This window comes from Orycteropus afer, unplaced genomic scaffold (genome assembly GCF_000298275.1).
Source record: "Orycteropus afer afer isolate SDZICR_OR568_19922 unplaced genomic scaffold, OryAfe1.0 scaffold00017, whole genome shotgun sequence".
Taxonomy (NCBI): Eukaryota; Metazoa; Chordata; class Mammalia; order Tubulidentata; family Orycteropodidae; genus Orycteropus; species Orycteropus afer.
The window spans coordinates 9,197,164-9,219,448 of NW_006921604.1; the positions used below are offsets into that span (position 1 = coordinate 9,197,164).

Sequence of the window (22,285 nt, forward strand, 5' to 3'; positions counted from 1 at the left end):
ACAGAGAGAGAGAGAGAGAAACTTATCTTAGGAAAGTGGCTCATATACTGATAGAAACTGGCAAGTCCAAAGTTCCTGGATCAAGCGTCAAGCTGGAGGCTTTTCCCGACTCTTGCAGCCACAGGAGCTGAGAAGCTCAAGGCTGGCAGGCAATACACCAGCTGTTGACTCCAACAAATGACAAATCCATGATCTCCAGGCCAAATGGTGGATTGTTCATTCATGGACAGTTGTAGGCAGCACAACAGAATCCCAATCCACAGAAGAGTGTCTCTTTTCTTGGAATGTCCATAGATATACTGGAAGTAGGTCACACCCCTAGAGAAACTCCCTTTCAACAGATTCTCTGCTCAAAACATAATCATCTGATTCCATCATGGGAATAACCACATTACAACAGCTTAAACCACACAGAATTGTGGTCCAGCCAAGTTGACACACAGCTCCAACAATCAGAGTGTGTAATCCACTCCTGTATGATTCTTTCCAAAGCTCAGGGCTCCAGAATTATCTTCTGTATTTCTGTCAATTTGTGTTTCTCTTCTTTATTGAAGAGGGTCTGTGTCGCTTGTCTGCCTATTCCTCCATCTTACCTGAAGTCCCTAATATGAGAAATTTTAAAACTCCTTGTTTTCTCAGGGTTCATTTATAAAACCTTACTTTAAATTTTGGATAATTTAGTAGCTATTGAAATGTTACAGAGGAAAAGTAGTATGATATAATAAAAAAAATCTATACTATATGAAATAGAGTCTTCAGTGAAACTAGTATCTGATGCTTATGGCTAGCAACTAGGATTTAATATTATTGGATGTTGTTCCTTTTGAACTATATCAAAGAAAATCACTATTGACAATTTGATTTAAGCAAGAGAGAAATGGAGACCTTTGCTATCAAACTAGGGAGAGTTTAAATGGCTAATCTGGAGAAAAGGTACACTGTGGGGCAATCATTGTTTTTAATGTCTATTTTACAACTCTATCAAGACATAAATATGGGTAACAGCAGACCAATTACATAATTGGAAACCTCTTGGGATGTGTTAGTTATGAGATGATAATTCACGGGCTTTAGAAGAGGATATAGTAAAAGTCCCGTGAGAGAATAAAAGGCATAAAAGAGAGAGATCAAATGCTCTTTCTTGATGCATTTCTTCTGGATGATTAGGTTATCCAACTTCCTTTGGATACCTCTAGATATTCCAGGATGATAAATGATTCAATTTAGTCTCTTCTTCTTCACTCTCAAGGCAGTCAAAGGCTGATAACATGCTTACCTTCAGGAATGAGAAAATCACTTCAAAAGTTCCCTTGTCTGACAGAGAAATGAAAGGAGCACTGCTCTGAATGGCATTAAATAATCTGGATCTGCACTCCAAGTGACAGTGGGAGGGACCTGGGAATAGCTGAGAGTTCTTATGAACTGAACCCTCACCCTCCAAAGAGAACTCCAAAGGCCTGGTTCTGTTAGCTTCTCCTCCTACCGAAATATCAAATGAGGGCTTTCCCAGACTAGAAGCGAGGGCCTTACCTGTGGTGTCCTCCCCCATTCCTTCTGCAGCCTCTCGGAACTTAATGTCCATCACCCTTGTGGAAATCATGTCCAGCTCACTAAAATAAGATGGAAATTCATGTTAAAGGAACATGTTTAGAAAAAGTTAAAATCAGTGAGGTGGTTGTGGTGACTGCTTTTTTCCCATAACCTCATTTGCACACTACTCAACAAAGAGTCCAGGGCAGGGTGCAGGGCAGGGTGGGCCAAAAATATGCCTATGGCCTAAGACAGGCAGCCACATAAACTTTTTTTTTTCATTTTAATTAATGGATTCACTATTTATTGAGTTTCCATAATGTTGCAAGCAGTCTTATATGAACTGGGGATATGGGAAGAAAGAGAAACTGAGGCACAAACAGTTTAAATACCTGCTCAGCTGGTAATTAAAGAAGCCAGGATCGGCAGCCAAGCCAACTGGCTCAATAACCTATGTTCCTAACCACAATACAACACTGTCCCCCTGCCTCTCTAATAGGCACTCAAAGTACTTTACATACATATTGTTGTTGTTATTGTTGTTATGTGCCATCAAGTCGGACCCAACTCATAGCGACCCCTCCTTGGGTTTCCGAGGTAGTATCACTATGGAAGTAGATTGCCCATCTTCCTTCCGAGGAGTGGCTGGTGGGTTTGAACTGCCAGCCTTTTGGTTAGCAGTCAAGTGCCTTAGCCACTATGCTACCAGAGCTCCCTACTCCATTCATATCTCACTACAGACCTATAAAGGAAATATCATCCTAATACACATTGTTGAGGTAAGAAAACAGAGGTTACATAACTTTCCCAAGGACACATATTTGAAAAAAAGCAAAACCAAAATTTTAGTTAAAAAAAAGTCTGATTTCAGAGCCCAGATCTAATTCATTATATTATGTTTAATATTTAGAGACATTTTAGAGAAATTTTGGAAAACACGTAAAGAAGAAAAAGCTTCTACCCAGAAATAATTCTTGTCAATATTTTATCACATTTCCTTACAATACTATTTTTACATAATTGAAAATTAAATATACACAATTTTAGAGAAAGGCCACATAAATGTTTATCTGATGGCTGATGGGAGCAATGTAAATGGAAAACAGCTAACTGAAACAAATGCTTCACCAATTCACAAAATATAGATGTGGTTACTTTCTATAAATAAAGGTTCTCCAATTATAAGAAAATTATTATGCTTTCTTTTGTTCATTGTACAAAGTTTAGAGAACAAAAAGACTGAAAACTACCTACCAATCAAGGACAACTACAGTTAACATTTCCATCTATTTCTGTCCAATATTTTTTCTATTAAGTATTTGTATATACATGCACACACACTATATTATAGAGCTTGGCTTCCTGATTTTCTTACTTGTAATATACCATGTTATTAAAATTCTTCATAAATGTTATTATAATGGTTGCAAGAAATATTAAAATACAGCTGCATCATCATTTATGTTTATTAAGTTTCTTTTTCAAACTTTTTATTATGAAAAATTTCACACCAAAACAAAAATAGAATACATAAAACTTAAAGGTCACTCTTGTTTCATCTTTATCCCTAGTCCCTCTCTCTGCCACTATTAGATTGTTTTAAAGCAAATTATCCAAATTGTTATCTCTTAACTCTGGTGGCATAGTGCCTAAGGCATTTGACTGCCAACCAGAAGGCTGGTGGTTCAAACCCACCAGCCACTCCTCAGAAGGAAGGTTGGGCAACCTACTTCCATAGTGATACCACCTTGGAAAACCAAGGAGGTGTCACTATGAGTTGGATCTCAATGGCAGTGAGCTTTTTTTGTGTTTAATCCATATGGATTTGGTTTCTTCCTAAGTAAAAAATCTGACTCTTCATGGTGTCCCCCAGGCTCAATTGGCACAACATATTACATAAAAATCTTGTTCCACAACGTATTTTGGTGAGTAGTGACTGGGGTCTTAAAAGCTTTCAAGCAGCCATCTAAGATGCAGCTAATGGTCTTCTCTAGTCTGAAGCGAAGAAGAGTGAAGAAAATCAAGGGCATTTGGAAACAAGTAGTCCAAGGATATGATGGACCTTGAGACCAGAAGAACTAGATGGTGCCTGGCTACCAACGCCAACCATTCAGGAAAGGAGCAAAACTGGAGATCCTGGATAGAGTGGGAGGAAAAACATGGAAAAAAATTAAAAAACACAATAATGACCAGAATTACTGGTCAGATGGAGTCTGGTGGTACCCCCCCCCCAAGACTATGGCCCTGAGGTATACTTTGGGCCTGGGATAGGACTCACTCCCAAGGACTGGCTCTCAGCCTAACAACAGAAAGACTTACATGGCAGAACACTCAACCCAGGGCGATGTACCCACTTACTCTATGGGGATACACCCCTTGGAGCAATTGGCCATGGGGCACCAGAGGGGCAGCATTCACATGGAGGGAAAGTTAGACAGACAGGAGTGCACAGTTAAGAAGGACACAGGGTGGGAGGTCACAGGGAAGGGATGGAAGGAGAGTGGGTTAGAGTTAGAGACGGTAATCAGGGTGTGAAACCAAATAGGCATGAACTGTTGAATGTAAAACAAATTCTGCTCTGTAAATTTGCACCCAAAGCACAATTAAAAAAAAAAAAATTGCTAGTGTCCCCATCCTCAATAGCTGATTTTATAAATGATGCATCCTGTTCCATAAGCACTAACGCCATCATTTATTTTGAAAACTATTTCTTACTGGAAGTTACTATGAATCTCAACTAGTTGATCAGTTAACATTTACCACTTGCACACAGCACATAAAGGCAAATGATGGGAGAAATACAAAGAAAAAGTTAATAGAGAAAAGGACTCATAAGTCTGTGCCAGAGTTGGGTCTAACATTAATTTCAAAAAGCCCATCCTCCCTACTAGCCAACTCCTTAAAAGCTGAAAAAGCTTCAGCAGCTTTAATTCTCAATTTCCAGATGACTTGGCTTCATAAAAATGGCTGGTTTTGTGTCAACTCTGCCAAAAAATCTATTCTGGAATTTTACCAAGTTATTTTATCCATGATCATGGGTAAATGCAAAAAATGAAGGTTGGACTTGAAACAGTATTTTTCAAATCCTTGGCCATGGTTTTAAAACGTGAACATCCTTGCATTCATTATCTGTGGTAATCATCTAAGTAACAGAAGACATTGTCAAAGGACAGAAGATTTACAACAGTTGTAAGCAGGGAAATAAAATAACACACAGGTGATAACACAACTGGAATTCCCAGGTGTTCAAAAAGGTCAAGTCCCGTGGTCCTCAACATGCATCAGTGTTAGTCAGCAAGGTCCTGACCCCTAAGTGTCCTGCTGTTCAATGTATTATCCTCATCGTATTATGAGGGAGTCAAGGGAGGGTGGCTACAAGGGCATTTAAAGGAAGATACAGTAGAGAAGGAAAACATACGGAGCAAGAAAATGATGAGGGTTCAAGAAGTCACCCATTATTACTGTGGGTATCATTTCCTAGGGTTGGCATTGAGCTAGAAAGTTGAAGAGCAAGAGCTTTCCATTGCTTGAATTTAGAGTTAACTACCACAATTACAATTGCTTCCCAAGCACATAGTATATCATCTGAATGATCTCATTTAATCCCCAAGAACTCTTAGTATTCCCATTTTGGAGATGAGAACATTGAATATTGCTGCTGTGGTTGTTAGCTGCCCCACTGAGTTGATTCTGACTCATAGCAACCTTACAGAATGAAATATTGCTTTGTACCTGTGCCATCTTCATAGGTAAATTTATTAACTTAGCCAAAGTAGCAAAGTGTCACCTACTTTGGTCATGTTGTCAGGAGGAACCATTCCCTGGAGAAGGATATCATGCTTGGCAAGGTGGAGGGTCAACGAAAAAGGGGAAGGCCCTCAACAAGATGGAATGACATGGTGGCTGTAATGATGGGCTCAAGTATAGCAAGGATCATGAGGCTGGCACAGGACATGGCAGTGTTTTGTTCTGCTGTGCATAGGGTCGCTATGCGTTGGAGACTTAACAACACAACAATGGAGCCAAGCAGAGACATCGACCTATATACTCATGCTGACTGTGTGCCAGGCTTGGGTAGGCACTTTTGAGATGCTGGGGATACAGTAATAAAAGACACTGGCGTGGTCCTCACTTTTTGCAAGCGGTGACCCAGTGAAGGGGAGAGTTCAAGTTATCTGCAGAGGAGCTCAAAGGAAACTGGGTATTCAAAAGAGAAAGTCTCCCACTGAAATGGCTCTGTCTGCCAAAGAGCCCCTTCCCAGGGTCAGGCCAGGGTCTAGAGGCTGAAGGAGCCTCAGGAGACCAATATAGAGGAAATTGCTGGATTGAGAGAAGGGCTTTTGAGGCTACTCTAATGTTCTAACTCATTGTAGAACTCCAGAGAAACTACAATGTCACTTTCAAAATGTACAGTGACCTCTTGCTAATAAAATGCTGCTTAGTGGAAAGTGCTGAGAACGTGCAGGTGTGTGTGACAGAGTGTGTGGCCAAGCAGAAGGCAAGTCCTTATTGGTGAGTGTGTTTAGGAGCATCCCATCCAATCAAGCCTGGAGTCGATCAAGAAGCTCAGATTCCCTTCTCTGGCTTGAATGATGCAGCTATGATAAAGCTATACAGGGCAGATGGCTCAGGACCATGGGAGGTTATCCAAGAGGATAGCTCAGTCCTAATCTTGATGTAAGGTACAGCCTAGCAGGACCTTCTGTTCAACCTGCTATGACAGCAGGCAGATGTGGAGAGCACCAGGCCTGTTTAAAGGACTCACAATACAGAGTCAAAAGTTGCCTCACTGATAAAGGTAAAATAAATCAGGCTTGTTTCATGTAGGTTTTTTTTTTTTTTTTTTTAACTCCTCATGTTTTATGTTCCAAATATCTTCATACTAATAAAATTATATAGTATGGTACAAAAGGAAAAAGAGCTGAGCCATGGAAGTTAGGCAATTCTGGGACTGAATCTTCATTCATTACCAGCTCTGGGACTCAGTTTCCTCGTATGTAAAATGGGACTAACAACACTTTGATTAAATGCAACCTAGAAATGAGTACATAGCAAGCCCTATGCTTAGAATGGCCATCAACAGCAGCTTGTTCTTCACTATGTGCTCAAGTTTATGCATACACACACAGCAGACACATACTGATAGCAGGTGAGCATTGACTTTCTCTCAAGAAAACAGTGTCTGTGTGCAAAGGGTTTGCCTGACAGTCACTATTATCAAAGGACAAGACACCTGGATTCACTCCCAGTTGATCCCTGAGCTTCCCGATCACCTCCAACCAAACAGAACCATGTACAGTGAGGTTAATCAAACTGCTGCCAGATGACAGATAAGAACTTATTCAAGGACATCAAGGAGTGTGTGCTCTGATACTGCAGAGAACACATATGGAGAGCTGTTCCCTTTGTTCATTCATTCCAGAGCCCACTGATTTTAAAGGTAGAAACACCCCACATCTGTCATAATGGAATGTCATCTTTGTTGGGTCAACTAACTCACCCTGCTGAACATATGTTCCTCCACTCCCAGTGAAACTCAAAGGAAAGTAAAAAAACCATAATTAGCAAGGCAACGTGACAAATGCCCAATCTGCTGGCACTCTTCTTGCTTCCCATGTGAGGACAGGGCTTTTTATTTGAACTCAAAATTCAAGTAGGGCCACCTGAAAGGCCCCCCTCAACCAGCTTCTGCTCTCTACCCACCCAGCCCTGTTGCTCTGACAGCTCTAAGTCCAAGCCAAGGAAAACATATTCTTTAAACTAAATGTGGACCTAGGAGGCCTCTTCAGGGGTTCCAGTTAATTCAGAAGGGTGATGAGCCTCCTGCCTTTCTGAAGCTCACAGCATTTACCAGTGTGTATTCGACACCTACAGAACTCCAGGAGAGGCCTGGGTCCAAAGAAGACTCCCTGCCGTAGTTCTCCAAAGAAAACCTTAACTATAACCACAGGTTCCTTCCCAATACAAGGCAGAATTATATCATTAGCTGCAGCTGATATTTTAAAAGTCTACAAAAGTTTATTCACGTGAAGAATGAAAAAGATCTTAATAAGGTATTTAAAAAGTTCCAATCTATTATAATTACTTATATGAGTGAAAGGAAAATATTTGTAGCCTAGTTATAGACATATAAGCACAGTAATTATGTAAAAAAGCCTTATTGTTCACCCCTCAGATCTAGTAATTCTACCCTGCCCTCCAAGTTATATTTGGATCCTTATAGTATTCTTTCTTAGCACCCTGAACCTTTCTTTCACAGTGCTTACCAAGGTCCTTAGGAGCTCTGGTAGCATAGTGTCTACAGCACTCGACTGCTAACCAGAAGGCTGGCGGTTCAAACCCACCATCCACTCCTTGGAAGGAAGATGGAACAATCTACTTCCACAGTGATACTGCCTCGGAAGCCCAAGGAGGGGTTGCTATGAGTTGGGTCCAACTCGATGGCACATAATAACACCACCACCAAGGTCCTTGCAAATGACTTATTTGTGAGGTACCTGTTTAACATACTCCTTCCTTCTAAGATGATGAGCTTTGTGGGGCAAGAAAGAAAACTGATAGCTGTCATATCCATTGTTCTACTTCAAGAGCCTGGCATAGTGCTGCCTGGGTAACAGTGTATGTAGCACACACCTACTAACCAAAAGGTTGGTTGGGTGAGTTCACCCAGAGGCACCTTTAAAAAAGACCTGGAGATGTACTTCTGAAAGGCCACAGCCATTGAAAACCCTATGGGGTATAGTTCTACTCTGATACACCTGAGGTCGCCATGAGTCAGAACTGACGGACAGTGAATGACTGATTTAGTACAGTGTCTGGCAACAAGGAACTGAAAACAATACATGAACAAGACAGTTGACAAAGCTAGAGATGCTTCTAGAGGTGACTGAAACAGGTACTAACAAAATTAAAAGCAGTAGTGAAGTTGTCAGTTTCCAGAAATGGATCTAGTTTACAATTCAAGTCAAGCTGAGGAAGTCCTTCAGGATGTTAACTGATAGCTGACTTGGGGGGGGGGGAGGAAATAATCCTTATCACAATCCTTCTAAATCTACACAGAAATAGAAAGAAATGCTATTTACTTTACAAAGCAACACAAATTTAAGAGAATGAACAGAGAGGGAAATTTGTGCTGAGGTGATGGGATTTCAGAGAAGCCCAATCTGCATGTGCTTCTACTGTGCTTTTTCTGCTGCATGTGGTAGCTGAGCTGTGTTACCACGCCCCAGAGCAAGCTGATTCCAGTTTAGTCTATGTGGCTGTACCTGAGATTCTGATGGCAAGGCATGGAAATAAAAATTAACTAACTGTTAAGAAAATCAATAGCCAATGACCACAATTATACAAATACAGTTTATTTAGCTTAAAACCAAATCAAAACTGAGTATCAACCTGTTATATGCTAAATCAGGAGCTCCAGTAGCATAGTGCCTAAGGCACCTGACCTCCAACCAGAAGGCTGGCAGTTCAAACCCACCAGCCACTCCTCGGAAGGAAGGTTGGGCAATCTACTTCTGTAGTGATACTGCCTCGGAAACCCAAGGAGGGGTCGCCATGAGTTGGGTCCGACTTGACGGCATATAACAACAACAACATATGCTAAATCAGTTTACCGTCCTAGAACCAATTCCAAATACCTGTCTTGAAACTACCATTTAATTACTGGAGCATTTTACTTTTCATTGTTTCCTAAAAATGAGATAACACTGAGAGTGACTTCAGAGTCTTAGAGCTAGTCCTTCTTCCTAGAGAAAACTTCCTTGGGGGCTGCAGGCCCTGCTTTACTCATCTTTGCACCTGGCTCACTGAACACAAAAGGTACCCAATAAACCTTTGCAAAATGAATACACAAACAGGTGTGTCACATACTACATTTGTTATTCTTAAACTTCAAAAGCACTGTTAGTCTACTGATCATTATTTTATTAAGAGTACCTAAATGTATAAGGAGCTCTGTTAGCAGAGTGCCTAAGGCGCTTGACTGCTAACCAGAAGGCTGGCAGTTCAAACCCACCAGCCACTCTTCAGAAGGAAGATGGGGCAATCTACTTCCGTAGTGATACTGCCTCAGAAACCCAAGGAGGAGTCGCTATGAGTCGGGTCTGACTCCACGGCACATAACAACAACAACAACAAATGTATAACCACCCAAACCTCATTCAGCATGTGCTTGGGTGTGTATTATGGTTGTGTGTGTTTGGGAGTGAGGGGGGTTGTTGTTGCTTTCCTAGAATTGGGACAAGAAATGGACCCACACTACAGGTCTGAAGATAAGTCCTGGTATCATCTGTTGGCAATTGCTCTTTTGTTCTCTTCAAAGCCCTTGAAGATATAACCTGCCTCCAGCCAGTTTTCCATCTATTGTTCATAAAACAGGCTAATTCTCTAGGACTTCATGGTATTTATGACGGTCTTCATAGATCCAGACTCTCCAAATCAAACCCAAATCACTGCCATTGAGTCGATTCCAACTCAGTGACCCCCATTGGGTTGCCAAGGTGGTAAATCATTACGGAAGTAGATTGCCCCATCTTCCTATTCAGACTCTCACTTGTCCTTAATTGCCTGCCGATATGCGTGTCTGCAACCTGTATCCTTTATAGCAATTTGAATGTTAACTTCCACCCCAATGCTGTCTAGATTAGCACTAAACTTCTAGAACAAAATATTCACCAGAACACAAATTAAAAGAAGACCCCACAGCAGAAAAAATGAAACACGTTTCAGAGCTCATTCGACTCAGGAGAGCAGGACAGAGGTTTCATTAGCTTAGGAGCAAAACAAACAAAAGCCTTCCAAATATGAGGATGCAATGCCACAGAGAAATACATAGACATAAATACAGCAAAGGAGAGTATTTCAGAGACAAAAAACATTATAATAAATCACCTTTGTAGAGACAGAATATTCAAATATACTCCCTGGTTAAAATAATTATTAAATTTAAAGTAACTAAGCTCTGGTAGCATAGTGCCTAGGGCACTTGACTGCTAACCAGAAGGCTGGCAGTTCAAACCCACCAGTCACTCATCGGAAGGAAGGCTGGGCAATCTACTTCTGTAGTGGTACTGCCTCGGAAACCCAAGGAGGGGTCGCTATGAGTCGGGTCCGACTCGAGGGCACTTAACAACAACAACAAGATCAAATATTAGCATCCTGGTTTTGAGATTTTTGAATTGCAATTCACCTAATCTCAGGGAGCAATAGACACCACAAAACAAGGTAACTCTTAGCTCACCTTTCCCCTATCCAGCTTGAGGAGGTGACTCATATACACAAGGTCCACCTCAGGGAAGACTAGGTTTTAAAAAAATGTCTTTCACTTGGTGTACTTTCACTTCTCTTCCATCACTCTTTTCCCGTCTCCTGCTCCTCCGGGGTTGGCATCTATCCTGTGTTATCTTCTTCAGGGTCTCGGTACTCACCAACTTTCCGGTCATTAACACAATACTACCCTCTCAGAGGTAACTTTGTTTTAAAAGGAAAACACCAATGATGCTGATTTAATTATGATCCCTCTGAAATGCTTTCTTCAGAAATATCGTGAAATCACAGAGGTATTCCTTTTACTGGAATTTTTCAGAAGCAAGTTGGGTACTGGGGGAGACATTTCAAGAAGAGGGTCAATGCATGATGATGTCCTTACATTACACAGACAGCTCCCTACTCAGCCTGTATCTGAGTCCAGATGTAACTTCCTCCCTGGTGCTGCATCTGAGTCCAGACAAAACCATCTCTCTGGAGCTACAGAGAAGAAGAGTTTCTTCTCCCATCCCTCCTCAGAATTCTGTTTAAGTACTGTGAGTAGAACATTGAGTAACAAGTGGGTATCTTTTGCTACTCCTATGTAACTCAGGGGAAATGCCCAACCACAGGTGGAACCAAGCCTATTCTTCATCGCTCAATTGAGGGAGGCAGCATAGGCATGGAAAACAAGCATGGGGTCTGGGTCCTATACCTGGCTCAGCCTTCAACTGTCCTTGAAACAGGGGGCATGTCTCCCGGCCTTTCTGGTCCTCTATTTCTTCAACTGAGTGACAGAGAAAAAAATAACTTAAGTGTGACTCTTCTAAGTATACCCTCCTCTCTTAATAATTCAAGAAAGTTTTGTTTTTGGTAGTGTGTGGTATAGGAAGGGAGTCTTCAAAGCAGATGTGTAATATGAAGGAAGTAAACAGGAGATGTGGAATTTATATGCTATCACAATGAATTATAAATGGGTTACCCCTGGATGTTCTCCAAGAATTCCAAGTAAAAGATCTGAATTCCTTTATATTGTTGGACTGCATCCTTTATCACTGTTCTTCATTTAGACCACATAGGTTCTAAGATCTTTTAAGGGTTACATCCTCATAATCATTGCTATGTTTGAGTTCAAAGTTGTAGCCACTGTGTCAATACATCTCATTGAGGGTCTTCTTTTTTTCTGCTGACCCTCTAGTTTACAAAGCATGATGCCTTTTTTCAGGGACAGGTCCTCCTCATAATATGTCCAGAGTACGTGAGACAAAATCTGACTATGCTCACTTCAAGGCACAGTATGGCTGTACTTCTTCTTCCAAGACAGATTTGTTTGTTCTTCTGGCAGTCTACCGTACGTTTAATATTCTTTGCCCACATCACAATTCAAAGGTATAAATTCTTCTTTGGTCTTCCTTATTCATTGTCCAGCTTTTGCTGGACAATGCCTATTAGGTCATTGGAAATACCATGGCTTGGGGCAGGAACACCTTAATTTTCAAAGTGACATCTTCACTTTTTTTTACACTTTAAAGAGGTGTTTTGCAGCAGATTTGCTCAAAGAAGTAAGTCATTTGATTTCTTGACTGTTGCTTCGATGAACATTGATTGCAGATCAAAGTAAAATGAAATCCTTGACAACTTCAATCTTTTTTCTGTTTATCATGATGTTGCTTATTGGTCCAGTTGTGAGGACTTTTGTTTTCTTTCTGTGGAGGGGTAATCCATACTGAAGACTATTGTCTTTGATCTTCATCAATCAGTAAGTACTTCAAGTCATCTTCATTTTCAGCAAGCAGGGCTGCGTCATCTGGATATTGCAGGCTGTTAACAAGTCTTCTTCTAATCCGGATGCCATGCTCTTCTTCACATAGTCCAGCATCTTGAATTATTTGCTCAGCATACAGATTGAACAAGGAAAGTGAAAGGATACAACGCAGATGCATACCTTTCCTGATTTTAAACCATGTAGTGTCTCCTTGTTCTGTCCAAACTACTGACTCTTAGTCTATGTTCAGGTTCCACATAAGCAAATTAAGTGTTCTAGAATTCCCAATCTATGCAATGTTATCCATAATTTTATGATCCACATAGTCAAATGCCTCAGCATAGTCAATAAAACACAAATAAGTATCTTTATTTAAAAAGAAACAACAGAGGAACAAAACAAAAAAAAAGGACGAAAACAAGTAGCACAATGGTCATTTTGAACCTAGTCATATAAATAATTATATTAAATATAGATGAACTACACAACTCCAATTAAAAGATATTTTTATAATGGATTAAAAAGACTCACTATATGCATTTTAGATGAAAATCACTTTAAATAGAAAGACACAGGTTAAAGTAAAATGACCAATAAAGTTCTATTATGCAAAAGTAGGCATAAGAAAACTGGAGTGATTGTATTAATTTCAGACGAAACAAAATAAAGAGTATTACTAAAGATAAAAGTCATTTCATAAAGAGTCAGTTAATCAGAAACACACAGTCATCATAAATGAGTATACACCTATTTACAGAGCTTCAAAATAATGAAGTAAAAACTTCATTTACAGAGCTTCAAAATAATAAAGTAAAAACTGACAAACATGAAAGAAGAAATCCACAATCATGGCTGAAATTGTAACTTATTTCTCTTAATAAATGATCGATAGTCTAGGAAAACAAAAACTAAAATACAGATCAGAAAAACATTATTAACTATCTTAACCAAATTGACATTTACAGAGGAAGGAAAAGAAAAACTTATGGCCAAACTGCAGAATACATATTCTTTTCAAATGTCCAGGCAATGTCCACCAATATAGACCATATACTGGACTATTGGAAAAGAAAATCTTAATACATTTTAAAACAATGGAATCTTACAAGTTATGTTCTCTGACCATATTCACATTCTAATTTAAATTAAAAATTAATAACAACAATATATCTATAAAAGCTTCCACATATTTGTAAGATAAACAACATACTTCTAAATAACTCATGAGTAAAAAAAAATCACAGAGGAAATGAGAAAATATTTAATTGAAATATGAAAGCACAACTTACAAAAAATTTGTGGAATGCAGTTAAATAAGTACTTAGAAAAATGTACAGCTCTACATGTTTATATGATGAAAGATTTTTTTAAATTATTTAAGCTTCCACTTTAAGCTAATGATCAGATTAAAGTAAAAGAAGTAAATAATAAAGAAAAAACATACAACATTGATCTAGAAAACAAACAATAGAGAAAATAAACAAATCCAGAAGTTGGTTCCATGAATAGATTAATAACACTAGATCACTATAAAGACTGATGAAGAGAAATGAAAGGAAATCCAAAGCACCTACGTTGTGCTGTTATGTGCCATAGAGTCACACCCGACTCATAGCGACCCCTCCTTGGGTTTCCGAAGCAGTCACTACGGAAGTAGATTGCCCAACCTTCCTCCTGAGGAGTGGCTGGTAGGTTTGAACCACCAGCCTTCTGGTTAGCAGTCAAGTACCTTAGGCACTACACTACCATAGCTCCTAAAGCACCTATACAGATAGTAAAAGGATAAGATAAAAGTACAATTTTATTTCAAAAAACTTAAGTGAACAAGACAAATTCTGTGAAAATCACAACTTACTACAAATGACACAAGATAAAGCACAAATTCTGAAATATACTATCTATTAAAGATACATAATTTATTACCCAAATCCTTCCCACAACAAAAACTCAAAACCCAGATGGTTTTATTATTTAATTCTACCAAACATTTAAGGAGGAAATAATGTCAATCTTACACTTTCAAAAAATAAAGGAGAAAGGAACACCTCCCAACTCCTTTTATGAGTACTATATAAACACAATACTAAAACCTAAAAAAGACTTTCCAAAAAGTGAAAATCACTGACCAATGTCCCTCATAACCATAGATTCAAAAATCCTTAATAGAGTATTAGAAAATTAAATTCAGGATTATACAAAGGGTAATAAAACATATCCAAGTGAGATTTGTCCCAAGACTCATAGCAATCCCTCCTTAAGTTTCCAAGGTGGTATCTCTATGGAAGTAGATTGCCCAATCTTCCTTCCGAGGAGTGGCTGGTGGATTTGAACCACCAGACTTCTGGTTAGCAGTCAAATGCACTATGCCACCAAAGCTCCCAAAAGGTAGGTTTAGCATATAAAAATCAATCAACACAATTCAACACATAAACAAAGAAAAAAAAAAAAAGATCATCTAAACAGATGTAGAAACATTTGGCAAAATGCAACATGCCTTTATGATAAAAACAAAACTATCACTAACTACATTTAATAAAAGGAAACTTCGTCAACCTGATTAAGGGCATCTAGGAAAATCTTATAGCTAATGTCAAACTTCATGGTGAACTACTGAATGGTTTCTTCTTAAGATCTAGAACAAGGCAAAGATGTGCAGTCTTTCTATTCCCATTTAACACTATACTGGTAATCCTAGTCAGAGCAATTAGACAACAAAAAGAAACAAAAGACACACAGAATAGAAAAAAAAATAGTAAAACTATCTTTATTCACACAATACATTTATATATAAAAAGAAATAATCATATACATAGAAATGTGAAATAATCCACTTAAAACCTACAAGGGTTCATAAGTAAATGTAGGTAAGCCACAGGATACAATATCAATTAATAAAAAAATTGATTCTAACTCTGTATTTATGATCAATCTTTGAAACTTTAAAATATACTATTTACAATAGGATGAAAACACATAAAATACTTAGGAATAAATGAAATGTAATCCATACAACACTTCTACACTAAAAATTATGAAACACTACTGAGAGAAATTTAAGTCTTAAATAAATATAGCGATATTCCTGTTTAAGGATTGTAAGATTCAACAGTACTGATCTACAGATTCAATGCAATTCCAATAAAATTTCCAGAAACACTTTATGTTTTTAATTGTCAAGCTGATTTTAAAATGTATATGGAAATTTAAGGACCTATACTAGTCAAAATAGAAATGAAAAAGAAGAACAAAGATAAAAGACTTATCTCACTTCCATATTTATTATAAAGCTATTGTAATCAAGACAATGTGGTACTGGCATAAACACAGACAAACAGATCAGTGTAACAGAACAGAAAGTCTAAGTAGAGATCCATACATAAATGATCAATTAAGTGTCCACAGAAGTGTCAAAGTAATTGAATGCGGAAAACAAAGTCTCTTCAACAAATGATGCTGGACCAACACCATATCCATATGGAGAAAATAATGAATGTCAACTCCTCATATCATATACACACAACATTACTTTAAGATGGATCATAAATTTAAAAGAAAAATCTATAAAGCCTCTACAACAAAACACAGAAACATATCTTTCTAACCTTGGGATAACAAAAAATGCCCTATATAGAATTTTTTAAAAAAGAAAAAAATGGGTATTATATTTCATCAAAATGCAATATTCAAAAGATGGCATTAAAAAAACATGCAAGTCACAAACAGGGAAAAAAGGTTTGCCAAAGACATCTGACAAAAAACATATCTAGTATATATAAAGAATTCCCAGAAATCAGTAATTAAAAGGCAAATACCTCTCCACAATTAAGCAAATAATTTGGACATCTCACAAAAATGTGCACATTTCCAATAAGCCCATGAAATCATAAAGAAGAATCTTATTATAAGGAAACATAAAACCCAAATGAGGGACATTCTACAAAATAACTGTCCTGGGAGGGGAGCTGTCTATTGCTGGGATTGTAATCAGTGCAAGGAAACAAAATTAAATAAATAAATAACTGTCCTGTACTATTTTGCTTGTTTAATTTTTATTGTGATTTGGGTGAAAGTTTACAGAGTAATTTCACTTTCCATACAGCAGTTCACATACACTTTTGTCTCACGACATTGACTGCAATTTCCCACAATGCAACAGCTCCCCTTCCACTTTCTCCCTATAGTTACCTCTTCCCCATGTCCTTCCCACCAATGCACTCCTGCCCCCCAAACTGTCTCCCTGTGCACACAAAGCCTTTCTATTCTCCTGTGATTGATCTCTCCAAGGAGGGTATCTACCTAATGTAAATGTTCAGCTGATATGAGCTGGAAGCCACAGGAGTGGGTTCAATCCCAGACCTGAAGGGCATCTAGGGCCCATAATCTCAGTGGTTCCATCAGGCTCTACCAGACCAACAAAGCTGGTCCTTTTTTTTTTTTCTATTAAATGAATTTGAGTTTTGTTCCACATTGTTCTCCCATTCTATCTAGGATCTCCTACAGAGATCCCCTTCCGAGTGGTTGACAGTGGTAGCTGGGCATCATCTAGTTCTTCTGGTCTCATAGTCGTATAGGCTGAGGATCGCATGGTGTACCAGTCGTTTGGACTAATTGTTTCCATGCATCTTTGGTTTTCTTCATTCTTCTTTGCTCTGGATGAGAAGAGACCCATCATTGCATCTAGACGGCCACTTGCAAGCTTTTACGATCCCAGTCACTACTTACCAAAGTAGTATGTGGAACAATGTTTTTGTGTAGTATGTTATGCCAATTGAGCTTCATGTCCCCTGTGACTCTGGTCCCAAGCCCACAGGTCCAACTACTTGCTCCCTCTGGGTAGCTGGCTGTGGCCAAGAAGTGACTATGACCTTGTCCTGTACTATTTTTTAAAATGTCAAGGATAAGGAGGAAGGACAAGGAACTATTTCAGAGGAGAAGCAATATGTGATCCAGGACTGGGAATGAGGAACTGCTATAAAGGCTATCCTTGGAGCAAAAGTTGAGAACGGAATATAGATAGTTAATAATCTGACAATTTAAAATTTCATGATTTTGATAATTGTACTATGATCATTAAAAGGAATACCCTTGTTCTTAGGAAATACTCACATGATTTCTACAGCTCACTCTCAAAGGGTTCAGAAGGAAAAAACAAAAATGAAATGTACATAAAAACCAAACCAAATTCACTGCTGTCGAGCTGGTTGTGACTCATAGTGACTCTTTCTTGGGTTTCTGAGGCAGTATCACTACAGAAAGGAGCTCTGGTAGCATAGTGCCTAAAGCACTTGACTGCTAACCAGAAGGCTGGCGGTTCAAACCCACCGGCCGCTCCTCGGAAGGAAGGTTGGGCAATCTATTTCCATAGTGATACTGCCTGGGAAACCCAAGGAGGGGTCGCTATGAGTCGGGTACGACTTGACAGCACATAACAACAACAACAACCACACTATGGAAGTAGAATACCCACTCTTCCTTCTGTGGAGTGGCTGGTGGTTTGAACCACCAACATTCTAGTTAGCTGTCAAATGCCTTAGGCACTGTGCCACCAGAGCTCACACAGGCATACAAACATGAAAAGACACATAATTTGTTATTGTTAGGTGCTGTCGAGGTGTTTCTAACTCATATTGTTGTTGTTGTTGTTATGTGCCGTCGAGTCAGCCCTGACTCATAGCAACCCTATATATAGCAGAACGAAACACTGCCCAGTCCTGTGCCAGCCCCACGATGCTTGCTATACCTGAGCCCATCCTTGTAGCCACTATGTTAATCCATCTTGTTGAGGGCCTTCCCCTTTCTCTTTACCAAGCATGACATCCTTCTCCAGAAATGGTGCCTTCTGACAATATGACCAAAGCAGGTGAGACGAAGTCTGGCCATTTTCGCTTCCAAGGAGCCTTCGGGCTGTACTTCTTCCAGGACAGATTTGTTAGTACTTTCAGCAGACCATAGTAATCTGAGTATTCTTCTCCAACACCACAACTCAAAAGCATCAACTCTTCTTCGGTCTTCCATATTCATCCAGCTCTCACATACACAAGAAGTGATTGAAAATGCCATGGTTTGGGTTAGGCACACCTTGGTCTTCAAGGACACATCTTTGCTCTTCAGCACTTCAAAGAGGTCTTTCACAGCAGATGTGTCCAATGCAATATGTCTTTTGATGTCTTGACTGCTGCTTCCACTGGTGTTGATTATAGAACCAAGTAATATAAAGTCTTTGCAACTTCAATCTTTTCTCCATTTATCATGATGCTGCTTATTGGTCCAGTTGTGCAGATTTTTGTTTTCTTCATATTGAGGTATAATCTATACTGTAGACTGCAGTCTTCAATTTTCATCAGTAATGCTTCAAGTCATCCTCACTTTCAGCAAGCAAAGTTTGTCGTCAGTGTATCACACATCGTTAATGAGTCGTCCTCCAATCCTGATGCCACATTCTTATTCAGCTCCTTGGATTATTTGCTCAGCATACAAGTTCAAAAAGTATGGTGAAAGGATATAATCCTGACACACTCCCGTCTTGATTTTAAACCATGCAGTAGCCTCTTGCTCTGTTTGCATGACAGCCTCCTGGTCTGTGTACGGGTTCCTCATGAGTACAAGTAAGTGTTCTGGAATTCCCATTCTTCTTAATGTTATCCATAATTTGCTATGATCCACACAATCAAATGCTTTTGCATAGTCAATAAAACATAAGCAAACATATTTCTGGTATTCTTTGCTTTCAGCCAAGATCCATCTGACATCAGCAATGATATCCCTCATTCCATGTCCTCTTCTGAATCCAGCTTGCATTTTTTGGAAGTTCCCTGTCAATATATTGCTACAACCATCTTTGAATTATCTTCAGCAGAATTTTACTTGAGATCAATGATATTATTTGACAATTTCTACATTCTATGGGATCACTTTTCTTTGGAATGGGTAAAAATATGGATCTCTTCCAGTCACTTGGCCAGTTAACTGTCTTCCAAATCTCTTGGCACAGCTGAGTGATTGCCTCCAGCATGGCATCTGTTTGTTGAAACATCTCAATGGGTATTCCATCAATTCCTGGAGGCTTGTTTTTCACCAGTTCCTTCAGTGCAGCTTCAATTTCTTCCTTCAATACCATTGGTTCTTGACCATATGCCACCTCCTGAAATGGATGAACATCAACCAGTTGTTTCTGGTACAGTAACTCTGTGTATTCCTTCCATCTTCTTTTGATGTTTCCTGCATCATTCAAGAGAATCCATAGAATCTTTAAATACTGGAACTCGAGTCTTAATTTTTTTCTTCAGTTCTTTCAGCTTGAGAAATGCTGAATGCGTTCTTCCCTTATGGTTTTCTAATTCCATGTCTTTGCACATTTCATTATAATAACTGACTGTCTTCTCGAGCTGCTCTTTGAAATGTTCTGTTCAGCTCTTTTATCGTCATTTCTTCCATTTGCATTAACTACTCTTTATTGAAGGGCAAGTTTCAGAGTCTCTTCCGACATCCATTTTGGTCTTTTCTTCCTTTCCTGTCTTTTTAATGACCTTTTGCTTTTTCATGGATGATGTTCTTGATGTCATTCCACAATTCCTCTGGTTTTTGGTCATTGGTGTTCAGTGCATGAAGTCTATTCTTTAGATGGTCTCTAAATTCAGGATGGATTTTTCAAGGTCATATTTTAGCACTCATGGACTTGTTTTAATTGTCTGCAACTTCAGCTTGAACTTGCATAAGAGCAGTTGATGGTCAGCTCCACAATCAGCTCCTAGCTTTGTTTTGGCTGAAGGTATTGAGCTTTTCCATTGCCTCTTGCCACAGATGTAGTCAATCTGATTTCCTGTGTACTCCATCTGGTGAAGTCCAGGTTTATAGCCACTGTTTGTATTGCTGAAAAAAGGTATTTGCAATGAATAAGACATTCATCTTGCAAAATTCTATCATGCGATCTCCAGCATTATTTCTATCACCTACGCCAAATTTTCCAACTACCAGTGCTTCTTGTTTCCAACTTTTGCATTCCAACCACCAGAGATAATCAGCACATCTTAATTGCATATTTGTCAATTTCAGACTGCAAAAGATGACAAAAATCTTCATTTTCCTCATCTTTGCCCTTGGTGGTGGGTGCACAGATTTGAATAATAGTATTAACTGGCCTTCCTTGTAGGCATATGGATATTATGCTTTCACTGACAGCATTGTACTTCAGGATAGATCTTGAAACTTCCTTTGTGATGATGAACGCCCTGCCATTCCTCTTCAATTTGTCATTTTCGGCATAGATCATATGGTTATCTGATTCAAAATGGCCAAAACCAGTTCATTTCAGCTCACTAATGCCTAGGATATCAATCTACTTTTTAAAATTTTTTATTGTGATTTGGGTAAAAGTTTACAGAGCAAATTCACTTTCCATACAGCAGCTCATACACACTGTCTCATGACACTGACTGCAATTTCCCACAATGCAATGGCTCCCCTCCTACATCTTCTCCATAGTTACCTCTTCCCTGTGTCCTTCCCTCTCATGCACTCCTGCCCCCTGAGCTGTCTCTCTGTGCATACACAGCCCTTCTATTCTCCCGTGATTGATCTCTCCAAGGAGTGTATGTACCTAACATAAATGCTGAGCTCATAGCTCATATGCCTGTCTTTTATTTGGCTGGAAGTCACAGGAGTGGGTTCAATTCCACACCTGAAGGGCAGCTAGGAGCCATAGTCTCAGTGGTTCCACCAGGCTCTATCAGATTAGCAAACCTGCCCCCCCCCTTTTTTTAATGATTTTGAGTTTTGTTCCACATTGTTCTCCCACTCAATCCAAGATCTCCTATGTACACTCCCCTCTAAGTGGTTGACAGTGGTAGCCAGGCACCATCTAGTTCTTCTGGTCTCATAATCATATAGGCTAAGGATCACATGGTGTACCAGTCGCTTGGAATAATTATTTCCATACATCTTTGGTTTTCTTCATTCTTCTTTGCTCTGGATGAGGAGAGACTCATCATTGCATCCAGATGGCCGCTTACAAGCTTTTAAGATCTCAGTTGCTACTCGCCAGAGTAAGATATGGAATAATGTTTCCGTGTAGTATGTTACGCCAATTGAGCTTGATGTCCCTTGTGACTGTGGTTTTGAGCCCGCAGGTCCAACTACTCACTCCCTCTGAGTAGCTGTCTGTGGCCAAGAAATGACTACAACCTTGTTCCTTGTCAGCTCTACTATGTACCTGGGAATTCTTATAGAACATACAAATATACTTATAGAAACATTGTCTGCCAAACTTATACATGGTCACAGATATACTTACTCCTGCACAGACATACCTAATAGTTCAGTCTGTCCACTCATCTATCCACCCGTAGATCAACGCTTGCCTTCACTGACAATGCAGTACTATTATGCGCAAAAGGGTTCATCTTTGTTGCCTGTACCTCCCACGCACCTCTCTATGTCCTCCTCTTCTAGGATATCAGTCTTTATGCATTCTATTTCAATTTTGACAAGTTCCAATTTTCTTAGATTCATACTTTGCACATAATATACAAAATAGCAAATGAGTCATATTATGAACAATTGGTCAATCTGGCTAAAAGGTGTATGGGGAATTCCCTGCATTAGTAACTTTTCTATAAGTTTAATATTATATATAATAAACAGTTATCAAAGAAGAGAAGAGAGGTTGGACTTTCAGAATTGCAGTGTGATGAGGTTAGTGAAACCACTCCAAGGAAAAAGAAAAGTATGACCCATACACAGGGAATAAAA

At 39.1% G+C, this 22,285-nt stretch overlaps 1 protein-coding gene across 1 annotated transcript in view; it reads right to left on the reverse strand.

The window, feature by feature from the left end:
- Nucleotides 1-1,600, reverse strand: part of CRACDL (CRACD like) — a 99,855-nt gene extending 98,255 nt beyond the window's left edge. Inside the window, exon 1 of the mRNA XM_007959531.1 lies at nucleotides 1,531-1,600. Coding sequence (XP_007957722.1) covers nucleotides 1,531-1,600 — 70 coding nt within the window. The remainder of the gene's footprint in view (nucleotides 1-1,530) is intronic.
- Nucleotides 1,601-22,285: the final 20,685 nt, after the last annotated feature.